Source organism: Elgaria multicarinata, chromosome 15, assembly GCF_023053635.1.
Source record: "Elgaria multicarinata webbii isolate HBS135686 ecotype San Diego chromosome 15, rElgMul1.1.pri, whole genome shotgun sequence".
Lineage (NCBI taxonomy): Eukaryota > Metazoa > Chordata > Lepidosauria > Squamata > Anguidae > Elgaria > Elgaria multicarinata.
The window spans coordinates 25,964,879-25,981,151 of record NC_086185.1 but is presented as its reverse complement, the minus strand read 5'-3'; the positions used below and the strand labels follow the sequence as shown (position 1 = coordinate 25,981,151).

General features: G+C 47.2%; 1 protein-coding gene across 1 annotated transcript; it reads right to left on the bottom strand.

Moving 5' to 3' along the window:
* Positions 1–8,249: 8,249 nt before the first annotated feature.
* AGTR2 (angiotensin II receptor type 2) lies at positions 8,250–9,749 on the bottom strand. Its single transcript, XM_063141600.1, has one exon. It carries the CDS (start codon positions 9,662–9,664, stop codon positions 8,516–8,518), a length of 1,149 nt encoding a protein of 382 aa, XP_062997670.1. The 5' UTR covers positions 9,665–9,749; the 3' UTR covers positions 8,250–8,515.
* Between the last annotated feature and the right edge of the window lie 6,524 nt (positions 9,750–16,273).

Here is a 16,273-nt window from a genome sequence, read left to right as displayed (position 1 = left end):
CATCGCCAGCTTCTGGGAGAGTGAGTCAACTCCTTCTGTGATGTCCAATATATGCGAAGGTTCATCATTATTATTATTATTGTTATTAATTGCATTTATATCACGCCTTTTTTCCTCCAAGGAACCCAAGGCGGCGTACATAATCCTCCTCCGCTCCATTTTATCCTCACAACAACAACCCTGTGAGGTAGGTTGGGCTGAGACTGTCTGTGACTGTCCCAAAGTTACCCAGTGAGCTTCCATGGCGAGTGGGGTCTAGAACCCGGATCTCCTGAGTTCCAGTCCAACACTCTAGCCACTACACCACACTGGCTCTCTTCTATGTTTACCCTACCCTGTGCCTGTTTGCATTCTCTTCCCCTCCTTATTGTTTTATTATGATTTTATTAGAATGTAAGCCTATGCGGCAGGGTCTTGCTATTTACTGTTTTACTCTGTACAGCACCATGTACATTGATGGTGCTATATAAATAAATAAATAAATAATAATAATAAAGTTAAATTTTGGTTGAATCATCATCAGTGTTAAATCTATGGAAGCGAAGACAATTTTACATTGATTAGACTGTACACAGGGCCGGTGACAGACTATTTTGCGCTCTAGGCAAGGTGAGCTACTTGCACCCCCCCATGCACCCCCCCAAATTGCCAACTTCAATTTTTAAGAACAGATGTTTTATAGAAAAAATAAAAAGCACAAAACTTGAACTTATTAGGTTTTTTTCTTAAAACAGCTAATTTTCAAAGGAAGTGAAGCAGGTGGCTCAGGAGGAGGGCCTTCTCTGCTGTGGCACCCCAGCGGTGGAATCGGCTCCCTAAAGAGGTTCGCTTAGCACCTAAAAGCAAATATTGCTTTTAGACGCCAGGTGAAGACCTTTGTATTCTCCCAGCATTTTAACAGTCTATAAATACATTTTAACCTGGTGTATTAAATTTGTAATTTTGCATTGCTGCTGTTTTTATCTGGTTGAGCTTTTAAATTGTATTTTATATTATGGTTTTATATTGTTGTTTTATACGTTGAATGTTTTTAATTTTTGTGAACCGCCCAGAGAGCTCCGGCTACTGGGCGGTATAGAAATGTAATAAATAAATAAATAAATAAATTTGTATAAAACTGTGACCCTTATAGGTCAGTACTGCGCCCCTCTGAGGTCTGCACCCTAGGCGGCCGCCTAGTTGGCCTCATGGTAGCACCAGCCCGGACTGTACATAGCATTCCAACTCCTTACTTTACTAAATTCCAAAAGACTTTTACAAGCAGGTATTGTAGGCTTAGCTTTCTGTAAAGAACCGAATTAATTCCTCCAGCAGCGTAGGAATTGCTGAAGCTCTCATCGCTGATGGCCCATATACAGACTCCAGCAAATGCTGAACCTGAATATCCTGCCAGCTAGCACTAGACAGCCAATTACATCTAATCTGTAATACTCAAAATGGTAAAAACTCATCGTCCAATCCTATTTACTGATCTCAAGTACAAATTCCACTATCAGTCCAGTTCCTCCACATAAAAGGCCATCTATTTATTTTTCAAGACTCATAAAGTTGATTTAGCACGGGAATACAGATCAAAGTCTCTCCTGTTCCTAAATGTTAGCGGAGCTGTTCTTTTCTGTTTAAAATACCTAGATCCTAACACCAGCCAGCCGGGGAGAGAAGCCAAAGAAGTTGACCTGAAAATAACCCATGCAGGAGTATTAGAAGAAAAGGTTGTTTCCCAATCATAGGTATGAGAAGTCACAAAGAGTCAGAAGCGACTGAACAAATAAACAACAAGAGTTAGAAGACCTAAAGATGGTCGTGCACGTGCTGGTAACTTCGACTCTTGACTTCTGGAATGCGCTGTACATAGGGCTAGCATTGTACCTCGTCCGAAAACTTCAACTACCGTATTTCTTCGATTCTAGGACACACTTTTCCCCCCATATAAACATCTTTAAAAACGGGGTGCGTCTTAGGATTGTGGGTGCGTTTATTATTTCTTAGAATCAAAGGTGGGTTTTTTTCTGTTGGTGGTACTGAAATTAGTGTGCGTCTTACAATCGATGGCGTCTTAGAATCGAAGAAATACGGTGGTTCAAAAAATGGCAGCCAGGTTGGTCACCGGCACACCTAGGGGTGACCATATTACACCAACTTTAAAATCACTCCACTGGCTGCCAATTAGTTTCCGGGCAAAGTATAAAGTGTTGGTTATCACCTTTAAAGCCCTACGTGGTTTGGGTCCAGGCTACCTGCGGGATCGCCTTCTCCCGTACAATCCGCCCCGCACACTCAGGTCCTCTGGGAAGAATTTACTTCAGCCAGCCAAAACTAGGCTGACAGGTATTACCCAGAGGACCTTCTCTTCTGCCGACCCCAGACTGTGGAATGGCCTGCTGGGAGAGATTTGTCAACTTAATACTCTTTCCAAGTTTAAGACAGCCATAAAGACTGATCTCTTCTGGCAGGCCTACCCAGATGAATTTTAAGATGTGCAATTCTTATTTTAATATTGTATCAGTTTTATATCATTTTATGGATTTTACGATGTTTTTGTATTTAATGTTGAGCCTCGCCTCGATCCAGAGGGAGAGGCAGGTGAGAAAGAAATATGTTGTTGTTGTTGTCGTTATTATTATCATTATTATTATTGTTATTATGTTCAATCTGTCCTGAGTCATATTCCCAAGGAGAATCCCTAGTCACTCTCCCAGACATGTATATTTATGTCCTCCTCTTTTGCTATAATTTATACTCAAAGGAGCTATAAAAACCCTTCATCATAAAACACAGATATCCAAGGCAAACAAATGACTGAAAAAGCTTCTAATAAAACAGCACACTTCTGCTTGTGGGTTGGGACCTGCCACCTCACGCATAGCTCCATTGAACCCAAGAGTGCTTTGGACTTCATGGGTTCAACTTGTAAAACACATTGAGCGTCAGCCGCAGATCTCAATCCAACAGAAATGCAACGTTTAGGTTTTAATTGCCAATGCAAGCAATCTTACAATGTGTTTCGTTTCAACTGCTGGGACCAGTCTAAATGCGTGGAAAGCCCCGGGGCGTGTGTGTGTGGTGGTGCAGCGTCAATTATAGCTTTCCGCTGAAGCTGTGTGGGGTGGGTGGGAATCATGGACTTATCCTGACATTTTTCTCCAGAGTGAAATGGTGTCAAGGCAGCCCAAAGCCTCGATGGCCATGTAGGCCATTTCCAACTCTACTATTCTATGATTCTATGCTCTGGAGTCACAGCTCCAATATCAGTGGGGCACTGAATCCACTCTGAGTTTCAGGGCCTTGCTAGACGAGGCCTTAGCGCGCTTTGAGACCCGGTTTCCCTGCTGTGCGTCCACATGACGCACAGGGGAATCTGGGCCCAGGCCGCACTGAAGCCTGCCTTAACGTGCCATAAGCGAATTCGCTTATGGCTCGCCTTTTCCGCAGCCCCGAACGTCTAGCAAGGTCTGTGGCTTTTTGCGGCTACTCGCTTACTCGCTTACATCGGGCCAGTGGGATCCCCGGGGGGGGGGGGAAATAGGGGGGGAAGGCCGGACCGGCAGGAGAGAGAGATGGCGGAGGACGACACGGAGGACACGGAGTGAGAGGGAGGACGGGTGAGACGGCACACTGAGCGAGAGGGAGGACGGGCGACACGGGGGACACGGAGCGAGAGGGAGGACGGGCGACACGGGACACGGAGCGAGAGGGAGGACGGGTGACATGGAGCGAGAGGGAGGACAGGCGACATGGGCGACACGGGCGACGGGGACGGGGAGGGAGGGCGGGGAAAGAGTGGGCAGGAGGCATGGGAAGGGATCAGGACCGGATGGGGGGGTTAAGTAAAAAAAAGGCTCTTACCTTCTCCGGAGTCTTCGGGCGCACGTGGCCCCTTCAACAAAACAAAAAAAATGGCCGACGCTGCAGGGCTTCCGGAGTCCCTGCGCGTCGGCCGTCTAGGAGGCGGGGCGGCGCGCGTTAAAGTTAGCACACCGTCACCCCACCTCCAGGCCGGCTGGGCCTGGTCTAGCAAGGCCCTCAGTCAGAGCCAGAACTCTAAAGGAGCTCTCTGAGGCCTAATCTACACCAAGCAGGATACAGCACTATGAAAGTAGTATGAAAACGGTATACAAAAGTCAGGAGCCACACCACTGCTTTATAGCAGTATTGAAGTGCACTGACAACTGTTGGGGCCCATTGACACAGACTAGATACCACTTTCATAGTGCATTATCCTGCTTGGTGTAGATTAGGCCTGAGGTTCTTCAGCTGGCCTAAGGCTCGTCTACACCTGCAACCCTTTTGGGAGTGATGGTCATGGAGTTTCCCACTTCCGAGATCATCCCTCAGGGGCCACATGCCAGCGAATTGTCCCGGAAGTAAAGAGGGAAGGTCCAGGGTGACTTCTTCTTTTTTTTTTTTAAAAGAGATATTTGCTCAATTGCGTGGGCACAATCCTGTACGAAGGAACAACTTTGTTAAAAAACACACAACAACAAACTCGTTGCTGGAAGGCATTGAGTCCCATCCTCCAAATGGTGAAAATACTCTCCCCCTCACCCCCTCACCCCCCGATGCCCACAGACTCCCCTCGCACAACTCCGTGCTCATTTCCTGAGCCCTGCTACTCGTGGGGAAGAGGGAGAACCCCGGGAGGGAGAGCCACACTGCCCGTGGAACTCAGGATGGTCCCAAGACGGCGGAGAAAAAACAGGAAAAATGCAGCCCCAGCGATCCCTGGAGAACTGAGTGCTCATCTCCAGTTCACTGCGGGATTAGCTGTGTATCGTTTGGATGTGCAGGGACAACTGCGTGCCCACCCTGGAATAAATGGCAGGTGTAGACAAGCCCTAAGGTGCGTCACAACTCTTTGTTGCTGTTGCAGCAACAGAAGGACCTGCCGTGCCTCTGGAAATTGTCTTAGAGGAGGGGAGCAAACTCTGTGCTGGACCATGGCCTTTTTTCTGTGATACTTCCACAGACCTTTCTTAAGTGTAATGGTGTGGGATCCCTGGCTTAAAATAGAAATCAAATGAAACGTACATTCTGTGCCCAGGTATCTGAATTCTGCAAGCACCTTTGACATGTCCTAGAATCTGATTGAGTTCCTGAAATCCACCCTACCCCCATATAAACAGCTACACTCAGACGAGTTTGCTATTGCTATGTTACAATGCGGTCTGGTTGTTCCTATGGCAGATGTGGGGTAGGTGTGGCGCTCCAGTTAGAGACTAGCAGGTATTTTGTGGCAAAACAACTTCCGTGGACTTGAATGCACATCGGCAGATGTTTCCAGTCCATGAGAGCTTTTGCAGTAATCAGTGAGCTAGTCTTTAAGCCCCGCCCTTTTGGTTCGGCCCCGCCTCTTTGCCTTTGGCCACGCCCATCACTGGAAGATGGTCCCTTCCCCCCGAGAGCTTATCAGAAAATGAATTCAGCAGAAAGAGGGTACGTACCCCTACTTTAAGCAGGCATGACAAGACCCCATTGGCAGCACACCTAACTGCATGCTGGATCGTGGCCGAAGACGACAACGCCCTTTTGGCAGCATTTGGGCTGATGGCGCGGAAAGCCTTTCGCAGTTCTGACAGCCTCCTTTGCAGGCCACGAGGAAAGGAGGGGCAGCCCAGGGGAGAGAGGTCCAGCTGGCCGCAGCTGTGTGGCAAGAGTCCGCGGCGCTTCATGCAATAAATCAAGGCCGAGCGAGCAGCAGCCCAACCAGAGCCAAGATACGCTGCTGCTGCTGCTGCTGCGATGAGTTTGAGGGGTGGGGGAGAGAACAGGCTGTCCCCAACGGTTGTTTACGAGTGGCACACACAAGCGGATAAACAGGTCACTTTGCTGATCGTACAAAGAACCCTCTGCAAATGCGGACGGTTCGTCTTCCTCTTCATTGGCGCAGCACTAAAAGGTTCCATAAATAAACAAACTTGCGAACATTCGCATTGCAACAGTCGCTGGGCAGGATCCGAGCCCCCCCCCATCCTACTCAGGTGACAAGAGGACTTGGGAAGGGATTTTTCTCAGAGCTGCAGCGGGGGAAGAAAGCATCAAATTCCCAGCTCTCACCCTATTCATTATCCCCACCCGATGGGTGCAGCCTTCCTTTTTCCAAAAACCCTCAGTGGCCCTCCCCAGGTCAACCGTAAGCTCAGCTGAGGCTTGTCTTTTCCTCTCAGACTGGGACGGGTCTTTCCTGCTCCTTCTAACCTGGAGATGCTGGGGACTGAATTCCTGCAGGCAAACTGCGGCCTCTAACATGGAGCTACGGCCTCATCGCACCCAATTCTTCCTTTGCCCAGGCCCCCGTCTTTATGGCAGCGCTTCGGAGCTGTGAGGCGCCTTGCTCCCGCACTTGCGTTCTTTCCCAGTATCTGCACGGGAAGGAACGCAAGTGCGCGTTTTCCGACTCTGGGAAAGTAAAACAAATAAAGATGGGGGGGAGGAGAGGAGAGAAATGGGACCGGTCCTCCACCTTTTTATTTTATTGTCTGTATATGCGCAGCTTCGCAGATACAGATATTAAAAAACCAGCGGGGGGGGGAGGAAAGAGGCAGCCAGAGGAGGACGCGAGGGGGCAGGGACTGGGCGAACCACATCTCCTCCCTCTGGCTGCCCATTCCTCCCCACCCCACCCCCATTTCTTTTAATTTTTATTTTCTGTATCTGCACAGCTGCGCAGATACAAAAAAAATGAAATTTTAAAGGGGAAAGAACGGCCCCCTTCCTCTCCTCCTCCCCCCATTTTAATTTTTTTTTTTTTACTTTTACAGAGGAGCGGGGCTGCCCATGGCGACCAATCAGGGGGCGCCATGGGCTCTACTGCCAAAAAAGTCAGGGTAAGCGCCCAACTTTTTTGAGCGTTTTTTCCAGGGTTTGCTCCCGGATGGCTTTGCAATGGTGGCTGCGTCATATAAATGATGTGCTGCTACTGCGAAGCCACCCTGGGGCAAGCCCTTCATGTAGATATGCCCTGGGAAGATTCAAAGAAAAGCCAGCTCTTTCACGCAGGAGCATCGGGGAATCGTTTTTTCATCCCTTGCTTACCGAACGCTACATGACACCTTGCGTGGGCTCCATCACACCGCCTTTGCTGAAGGCTGCCGCGAACGCGCTGCCTGCTGTGGTGTTGGATCAGGGATAGCAGCACATTCGCACATGCAAAGCACCCCTCAAGGCTGCCGTCACCGTCTGACGAATCTTCATGCGGGCAAGGTGGGCCTTGCGCCCTTTCCCCCACATGCTCCGCAACACACAGGGATGACGGGCGGGCGTGAAAGAGCCCTCGCTGGTCGTGCCTCGTGGCAAGAGAGAGATTTGGTCGAATCTCAGATTTTCAGTAGAGGCATCAAGGCACACATTGGGCAATCGGCCATCAAGAGAGGAGAAGCCCAGTGAAATAAATGAATGTGTGAACCCAGCCCTGATTTTAAGAGGCATGGATAATATTGCTGTAAGGAAGTTGCAATATGTCAGTGTGAAGAATTGTTATGAAGAGCCTTCCTCAACCTGTTGGACTACAACTACATTGTTCACACAGTGGTTGGCCACTATGTGAACAGAATGCTGGACTAGATGGACCCTTGGCCTGATCCAACATCAGGACTCTTTTTTTTTTATTAATGCGTTTATATCTCACCTTTTTTCCTCCTTAAGGAACCCAAGGCCGTGTACATAATCCCCCTCCTCTCCATTTTATCCTCACAACAACCACCCTGTGAGGTAGGTTGGGCTGAGAGTCTGTGACTGGCCCAAAGTCACCTGGTGGGTTTCCATGGCTGAGTGGGGACTAGAACCCAAATCTCCTCCAATTATCCTCACAACAACAACCCTGTGAGGTAGGTTGGTCTGAGACTGTCTGTGACTGGCCCAAAGTCACCCAGTAAGCTTCCATGGCGAGTGGGGACTAGAACCTGGATCTCCCGACTCCCAGTCCAACACTCTAACCACTGCACCACACTGACTCTTCTTATCCTCTTATGTATCTCCCACAATCCCCAGCTAAGTGCATCATAGATGTTGTTGCTACTTATTTCTTATAGCTTGCACAAGCCAAGCTTTGGACAATTCTTTTCTTCCCCCACCCCACCCCACCCCACCCCACCCCACCCCAAGAGCATTTTTTGTTTTATTTTAGCACATTGAAAGTAACAGTACTGTCCGTGCATTCATTATATGGAAACTGTTGTGTTCAGTCTTTGACTGGGGCTTTCTCTATGTATGCTAAACTCTCTCCCACCCACCCCGGTAGCATTAAAAACTGTTGGACTACCCAAGTCCCAGAAAGCTGCTGGGTTGGTAATGTTCTTCAGATGTTTATTGGTGATGAAGTACACCCCAATTTAAAACAACAACAACAAAAATCCAACACAATTAAAATATGTGACAGCTCTTTTGGAAGGGGTAGAATTCCCCCCCAGGAAATGGAAAACATGGTCTTCTCGGAACAGTTTGTTCTCCAGAAGATGTGCAAAAGGGAGACCAGGAAAGAACAAAAGAGAGCGAAAAAGAGAGAGTGTGCAACATCCTCTTAACTATTTCCAGATGTGGCACAGGGAACCCACAGCGGGTGTGCCAGTGGCCTTTTGGTGTCTCCTCCTCTTTCTGGATCCACCGGGGACTCGGTGGTTTTGATGGAACTACTTTTTCTGGAGCAAAAGTTTTCTCGGTTGCTGTTGAACTGGTAGAGCCTCAGCTTCAACAAATGTGGCAGTTTGTCCTGGAACTGTCTGCCAATGAAATAGTACAACAGAGGGTTGATGCAGCTATTAGTGAACCCCATGCAGAGGCCAAAGGGCAAGGCCGTGTCAATCACAGTCGTGATGCTGCAGTTGCTAATCACTCCCATCCAGGACAGGGCGTCGAGGAAAGTCAAGGTGTGGAAGGGCAGCCAACAGATGAGGAAGGCCACCACCACGGCGGCCACCAGCTTCAACACTCGGTCCCTCATTTGCTTGCTTTTCCGAAAACTCCGGGCCCTTATCAAGTGCACCCGGATCCAAACGTAGCAGATGGTGATGATGACCATCGGGACCAGGAAGCCAAGAGTGATTTTCATTAAGGCTGTTCCGGCCGACCAGTTGGAGTACTTCTCTGACGGGTAGGCCATGATGCAGGCAGTCACGTCCAACTCTTTGATATATTTGATGTCACGGAAATAGATGCTGGGCAGGGAAGTCAAGGCTGCCAGGATCCAAACCAGCAGGGCGGTAAGGAAGGCCTGCCGCAGCGTGCCTTGCTGGGATTGAAATGGGTGGACAATGGCTTGGTAGCGGTTGATGCTCATGCACGTGATGAAGAAGATGCTTGCAAACATGGTCAGGGAAAGGACTGAGCTGGAGATTTTGCACATCACTGAGCCAAAGAGCCAGTTGTATCCATAGGCGTAGTAAGCTGTCCAGAAAGGGACAGTGGCCAGGGCTAGCAAGTCCGCCACCGCCAAGTTGACGATGTAGACGTTGGCCACCGTCTTTGGACTCCTCTGCCGACACAGCTCTGTAATCACTATGCTGTTACCCAACAGTCCAACGATAAAGATGATACAGTAGAGTACCGGGATGAGGACAAACTGGCAATTGGACAAGGAGGTGAGACAAGGAGAGACTTTGGTCGGGGATGAGTGGAGATCTCGCAGAGTCTGTTCTGGGGTGATGGTGATGGAGTCATTACTGGAATGCATCTTGGTGTCTGGAGACGAGATATGGGTTGTGGTGGACTCTTAGGCATGGGATGGTTTGCTTCAGACTATCTAATTGCTAAGCTCTTCGTAAAAACAAAGAAAAGAGAAAATGTAATGGAACCATCAGCTGCAGCCTTGTGATGTACATCCTCATTATTCTCAACTTACTCATGAAGGAGAAGACTGCTTATCACAAACTCTATGCTCAGATCCATACCAGGCTCAGCCAAGTCTGGCACTCAACCCAGCTGACTCTCAGGGGACTTCCAGAGTGAAGGTTCCTAGCACTACTCATGAGAAGGCATCATGGAGGAATTCTGTCTGATTTCCCTTAACAGATTTACTGTACTGGGAAAAGATGATGGAAGAGGCGGTGGGAAACCATGGGAGGGTTAGCTGTGGAAGGCGGCAGCATCGCCACCCCCCCACCCCATAAAGTCCTCTGAATGAGGCATGGTGATGGCACAATAAAAGCCTCATCTGGAAGCACTTTCATGGCTAGAAGCAATGGAGGCTAGTGGCTCCGCTATCAGTGGGACAGTAATCCATTCCAGGTTTCGGTTAGAACCAGTCAGAAGTCTAAAGGACCACCTTGAAGAGCTCCTTTAGAGTTCTGACTGAAACCTGGAGCAGATTCTCTGCCCCACTGGTATCGGAGCCACCAGCCTCCACTGGGTAGAAGAACATTTTTCTGGTTTGAAAAGGAACGCTTTACAAAACCCATCAGCACAACTGTTCATAATGTCAAAAGGCCTGTGTGTGTGTGTTCACTTGCCCTGTAGGCCCACAGTTTCTATTTATTTATTTATTTATTTATTTATTACATTTTTATACCGCCCAATAGCTGAAGCTCTCTCTCTCTCTCTCTCTCTCTCTCTAAATTGTTCTGTCTATCTGTGATTTCTATCCTGACTTTCAACCAAAAGGATTCCCATGAATTCATTTCCACTTATGAAACCATTTACAGTTGCAATTTGCAGCGATGCCAAAACTTAACAGATGAAAAATGAAAGTAACCCACTGAAATATTTTAAATTAACTTGAATCTTAATTCTTCCAACAAGTTACCTCTTTGCAACCAATTTAAAGTCAATCCTGAAATGATGCCTTCTTTGCCTATTTATTAAGAAGGAGGGTTCATTAAAAAAAATGTTGGGGCTTACTAACAACTGTTTTATATTGCTTCTGTGTATCTCAAGAAAGGTTCCACATCGGCAGAGTACCCACATTTAGGGACGTACCAGTGGAATGGTCCAAACTCTGTTTTTACAGCTGTGAGAAGGAATGACAGTAAATCCCTATATTTTGCGGCCACATTATGGCCAGATTGCAAAATAGTAAAACCATATAAAGAAGCACACTTTCTTCTGCCAGGCACATCATAAACTTCCATAGTTAACAAACAGATATTACGGAGTCAGAAAGAGAATGAGTTGTTGAACGTATCAGAAAATAAAGCCGAAAGCCAGGACCTGAATATTAAAACCTGACTGCCCCAAAGTCATTGCTTATTAAATCTTTGATATTATCCAGATGTTTCTATGCTGCAAACAAGCCGTCTGTGCACAGGAGTTTATTTTAACGCTGTATGTCAAGACATTCCTTTAAGGGACAAAAATGCTTTAAAAGCAAAACTCAGATGAAAGTTTGTACAAGAGAAATTGCTGCTTACCTTGGAAATGTTGTTCAAACTCTAGTTGGTTACAGACCAAGTTGTTTCCACCACCATGATCTCTCAAGCCAGCCAAATCTTAGCAGTCCCAAGCACCTTTCCCCGCTGCTGAATTCCTCCTCTGTGGGGGAGACTTGAATATACATCACCCTAAGACGGGAGTTGAAACTCCCATCGCCGAGAGACGGTTTCCCACAATTTCATGGGAAGGCATCAAAATCGGTCTACTCCCCTTTCTGCTGAGCCCTTGCACATAGGAACATCCCCAGCGCCTCGCAGAGTTGTGACATTCACAGCACTATGACAGCCTTCCAGATTCTCAAGAATGGGCGGGCGGGATGTCAGATCCATCTCTCTCCACAACCAATTGAATCCCAAAGGCTGAAAGAGGGAGGGCATTCCCAAATCCAAGTTCAGCTATTAGGAGAGATAATACATCGTCCTCCTCCCTTTGCACCATTTTTCAATGTTGTTGATGATGAAGATGATGATTCTTTCTCTAGGCCTTAAAGCTACAAAGTTCCCTTGAAAGTGTGGCACCTATTTTTGATGGAATCACAGACAGAAGTGTGTGTGTGTGAGAGAGACAGAGACAGAGACAGACAGACAGACAGACAGACAGACAGAGGCTGTCTCTACCTGCTGAAGAAAAATCAACATGGCTTCCACAAAGGCAAGTCCTGTCTCACTAATCTACCAGAATTCTTTGAGAGTGTCTGACAGGGGTGATCCGGTGGACATTGTTTCCAAAAGGCCTTTGATAAAGTCCCCCACCAAAGACTCCTGAATAAACTTAGTAGACATGGAATAAGACCAGAGGTCCTCTTATGGATCAGTAACTGGTTAAAGAACAGAAAGCAGAGAGTAGGAATTAATGGTCAATTCTCCCGATGGAGGGAAGTAAATAGTGGGGTCCCACAAGGATCGGTATTGGGACCAATTCTTTTCAACTTGTTCATAAATGATCTGGCCAAGTTTGCTGATGACACCAAATTATTTAAGGTTGTTAAAACACAAAGGGATTGTGAAGAGCTCCAAAGGGATCTCTCCAAGCTGGGAGAGCGGGCGTCCAAATGGCAAATGTGGTTCAATGTAAGCAAGTGTAAGGTGATGCACGTTGGGGCAAAAAAAACCAACTTCAAGTACAACCTAATGGGATCTGAGCTGGCGGTGACCGAACAAGGAAGAGATCTTGGGATTGTGGTGGACAGCTCCATGAAAATGTCCACCCAGTGTGAAGCTGCTGTAAAGAAGGCAAACTCCATGTTAGGTAGTATAAGAAAAGGAATTGAGAATAAAATGGCCAGTATCGTACTGCCCTTCTACAAATCAATGGTGCATCCACACTTAGAATACTGTGTGCAGTTCTGGTCACCACACCTAAAAAAAGTTATTATAGAGCTGGAAAAAGTGCAGAAAAGGGCAACTAAAATTATTAAGGGGCTGCAGCATCTCCCCTATGAGGGGAAGTTGCATCAACTGGGATTGTTTAGCTTGGAAAAAAGGAGACTAAGGAGAGACATGATAGAGGTGTCCAAAATTATGCACGGTATGGAGAATGTGGACAGGGAGACATTATTCTCCCTCTCTCAAAATACTAGAAACCAGGGTCATCCCATGAAACTGATTGGTGGGAGATCCAGGACAAATAAAAGGAAGCACATAGTTAAATTATGGAACTCACTAGCACAAGATGTAGTGATGGCCACCAATCTGGATGGCTTCAAAAGGGGGTTAGATAAATTCCTGGACATGAAGGCTATCAATGGCTACTAGCTCTGATGGTTGTGTGCTATCTCCAGTATTTGAGGCAATAAGCCTGTGTGCACCAGTTGCTGGGGAACATGGGTGGGAGAGTTCTGTTGCACCATGTCCTGCTTGTTCATCCTTGGCCGACGGCTGGTTGGCCACTGTGTGAACAAAGTGCTGGACTAGATGGACCCTTGGTCTGATCCAGCATGGTGCTTCTTATGTTCTTATGAGGCATGCACCCGTGATTGCTCACTCATGGAAGTTTGTGGGTCCTTTTCACGACATTGTCAACCTCTGATGCCTCTCCATTCATTTTCAAATGAGAATCCGCCATTTTATAAGTCACCGAAAATGCGGTAATTAAAGTAAATCATGCGATATAGCAGCGCCATCTGCTAGTGAGATAAATGAAACATATGGCAAGGAACTGGCAAAAACAGTTGGGGGGGGGGAACATGTTATTGTGCCAATCGTAAACCCATGACGACTCAGGAAGACAAATCTTCTTTAAGGCTGTGGGATTTTTCCTTAATGTAGAGAAGCACCAAGCCAATCTTCGTGGGAGGAGGCTTCCTCTGGGTAGGTGGATCCATGCCATTTTTCCATGTCAAATTCAGGAAATTGTTCCTGGAGCAGCACGGAGCTGGGAAGGATCATCTTGAGAGAGATGTTTGGGAGCAGAGCCTCCCTGCACTGTTGACTGATAAGCAAGAGGAGGATTAGCAGGGAAGGAAATGGAGTGGGCATTATTCCAAGGCCCAGCTGCTCTTCATTTCCCCCCAGCAGGACATGTAAATACATGGGGTTTACATTGATCTCTCCCTGGAGGGCAGGAGTGGACTGTGAAAGAGGAAATTCCCATCAAACACTATTAGCAGCATGCTACACAATTACTCCATCTGTACAATCCAAAAGCTTCCCTGTGGGTGCATAGGGCGGGATGGCCATTTTGCTGCCTAGTGTTTGCTGGTCATGTCGACAGCCTTGCCGATATTATTGAGGTCATGTTTCTGAGATAGTAAAATGCTTTATACAGGCATTAATGGTGCTTCAAGGTAGGCAGTGGTGGTGCCATCATCAAGTGGAAGAAAGTTGCAGGAGTTGCTCCTGCTGTGTCAGTTTTGTTTGAAGGAGAGAAGGAACAGTCCTTGGGGGAGGAATCAAAAGAGCCAGTCGAGGTTCAAGAAGGCCCTGAGTTGGGTGCATTCATACGATTTCGTTTTATTTCATTATGTCTCTATGCTGCCACACAGCTGAAGCTTTCTAGGTGGAGGAGGAGGAGGAGGAGGAGGAGGAGGAGGAGGAGGAGGAGGAGGAGGATGAAAAAACCCCCATTAAAATACATTATACAAATTGCAAAACTATTTACATAAAAACATATGAACAGAAAGGCACACACACAGAGACAGCATATATCTAAAAACAATGTCTAAACAATCAAAGACAATCCAGCATCTGATTGTAAACCCATTACATGCTTGAGAGAGGAAGGTAGTTTTAACCTGGGGCCGAAAAGATAACAATGTTGGTGCCAGGCGGGCCTCATAGGAGAGATCATTCCATAATGGGGGGGGGGGCACCGCCAATAAGGCCGTCTGTATGATCTGTACTAGGCCTTCAAATCCACCAAGCCACCCCCTGGCCAGTGTGACCTCCTTAGCCACTTAGAGTCCTTCCAGGCATGGCTTGTTACTGTACAGTCACAGCGTCTCACTCCTGGAATTTTACAGATCACCAGTCTTCCCCAACCTGATGTTGTCCAGATGTGTTAGGCCGCAACTATGGCCACGCAGGCTGCGAATTATGGACGTTGCAGTCCAACACATCTGGAGGGCACCAGGTTGGGGAAGATTGGTCCAGATGGTAAAGTCTCCCTTTTGCAACCTTCCTGTATCTTCCACTGCTGCATCTGTCCTTTTTCTTCCCATTAAAAAAATCCGTTAAGAAGGGAGGTTCATAGAATCATAGAATAGCAGAGTTGGAAGGGGCCTAAAAGGCCATCGAATCCAACCCCCTGCTCAATGCAGGAATCCACCCTAAAGCATCCCTGACAGATGGTTGTCCAGCTGCCTCTTGAAGGCCTCTAGTGTGGGAGAGCCCACAACCTCCCTAGGTCATTGGTTCCATTGTCGTACTGCTCTAACAGTCAGGACGTTTTTCCTGATGTCCAGCTGGAATCTGGCTTCCCGTAACTTCAGCCCATTATTCTGTGTCCTGCACTCTGGGAGGATCGAGAAGAGATCCTGGCCCTCCTCTGTGTGACAACCTTTCAAGTATTTGAAGAGTGCTATCATGTCTCCCCTCAATCTCCTCTTCTCCAGGCTAAACATGCCCAGTTCTTTCAGCCTCTCCTCATGGGGCTTTGTTTCCAGACCCCTGATCATCCTGGTTGCCCTCCTCTGAAGACGCTCCAGCTTGTCTGCGTCCTTCTTGAATTGTGGAGCCCAGAACTGGACGCAATATGTGCTTGGAGCCCTCCATCTGCAAACATCTACTGTTTTGGGGGGGGGAAAGGTTTGTCCCTCGCATCTCTTTGCATCCTGGCACCTTTAGCAAGCTTTGCATCCAGAGGAGAGAACTCCATTCGTCTCACCCTGAAATCTGAACCGGCCACGTGCTGAAGGAGAAGCACAGAACGTTTATTCTCCAGGGTGCCAAGAGAGCGGCTTGTTCAGCTTTCGCTATAAACAGGGCTTCCTCGCACTTTTGCCTTCCAAGGGTGCCAACGCGAGCTGTTATTCAAGCTATTCGTCATCCCTCGCCCCCATCAGCCCTCCGTACATTCCCCAGGAAACCATATAGCATTTGCTTCTTCCAACGATGGGAACTTATTATCTGGGGTCATCTTGCTCACATTTTTTAATGCTCTCCTGCACAGCAAATGAGATAAGGAAAAAAAACTTCTTAAAAACAAAACAACACTGTTTTTTTTCCCCTTATGGTATTTTATGATAATAATAATAATATATTTATTTCTTACCCGCCTCTCCCTCTGGATCGAGGTGAGGAACGACATTAGATACAAATACTATAAAATACATAAAACTGATTAAAACATATAAAATTAATGCAACATTAAAATAGTCAAATATCTTAAAATTCGACTGGGTAAGCCTGCTGAAAGAGATCTGTCTTTATAGCCTTCTTGAATTCGAAAAGACTATTAACTTGACAAATCTCTCCTG

What these genes read in the sequence shown, in the direction of transcription:
- AGTR2 (XM_063141600.1), bottom strand. Translation starts at nt 9,664, where the DNA reads ATGCATTCCAGTAATGACTCCATCACCATCACCCCAGAACAGACTCTG.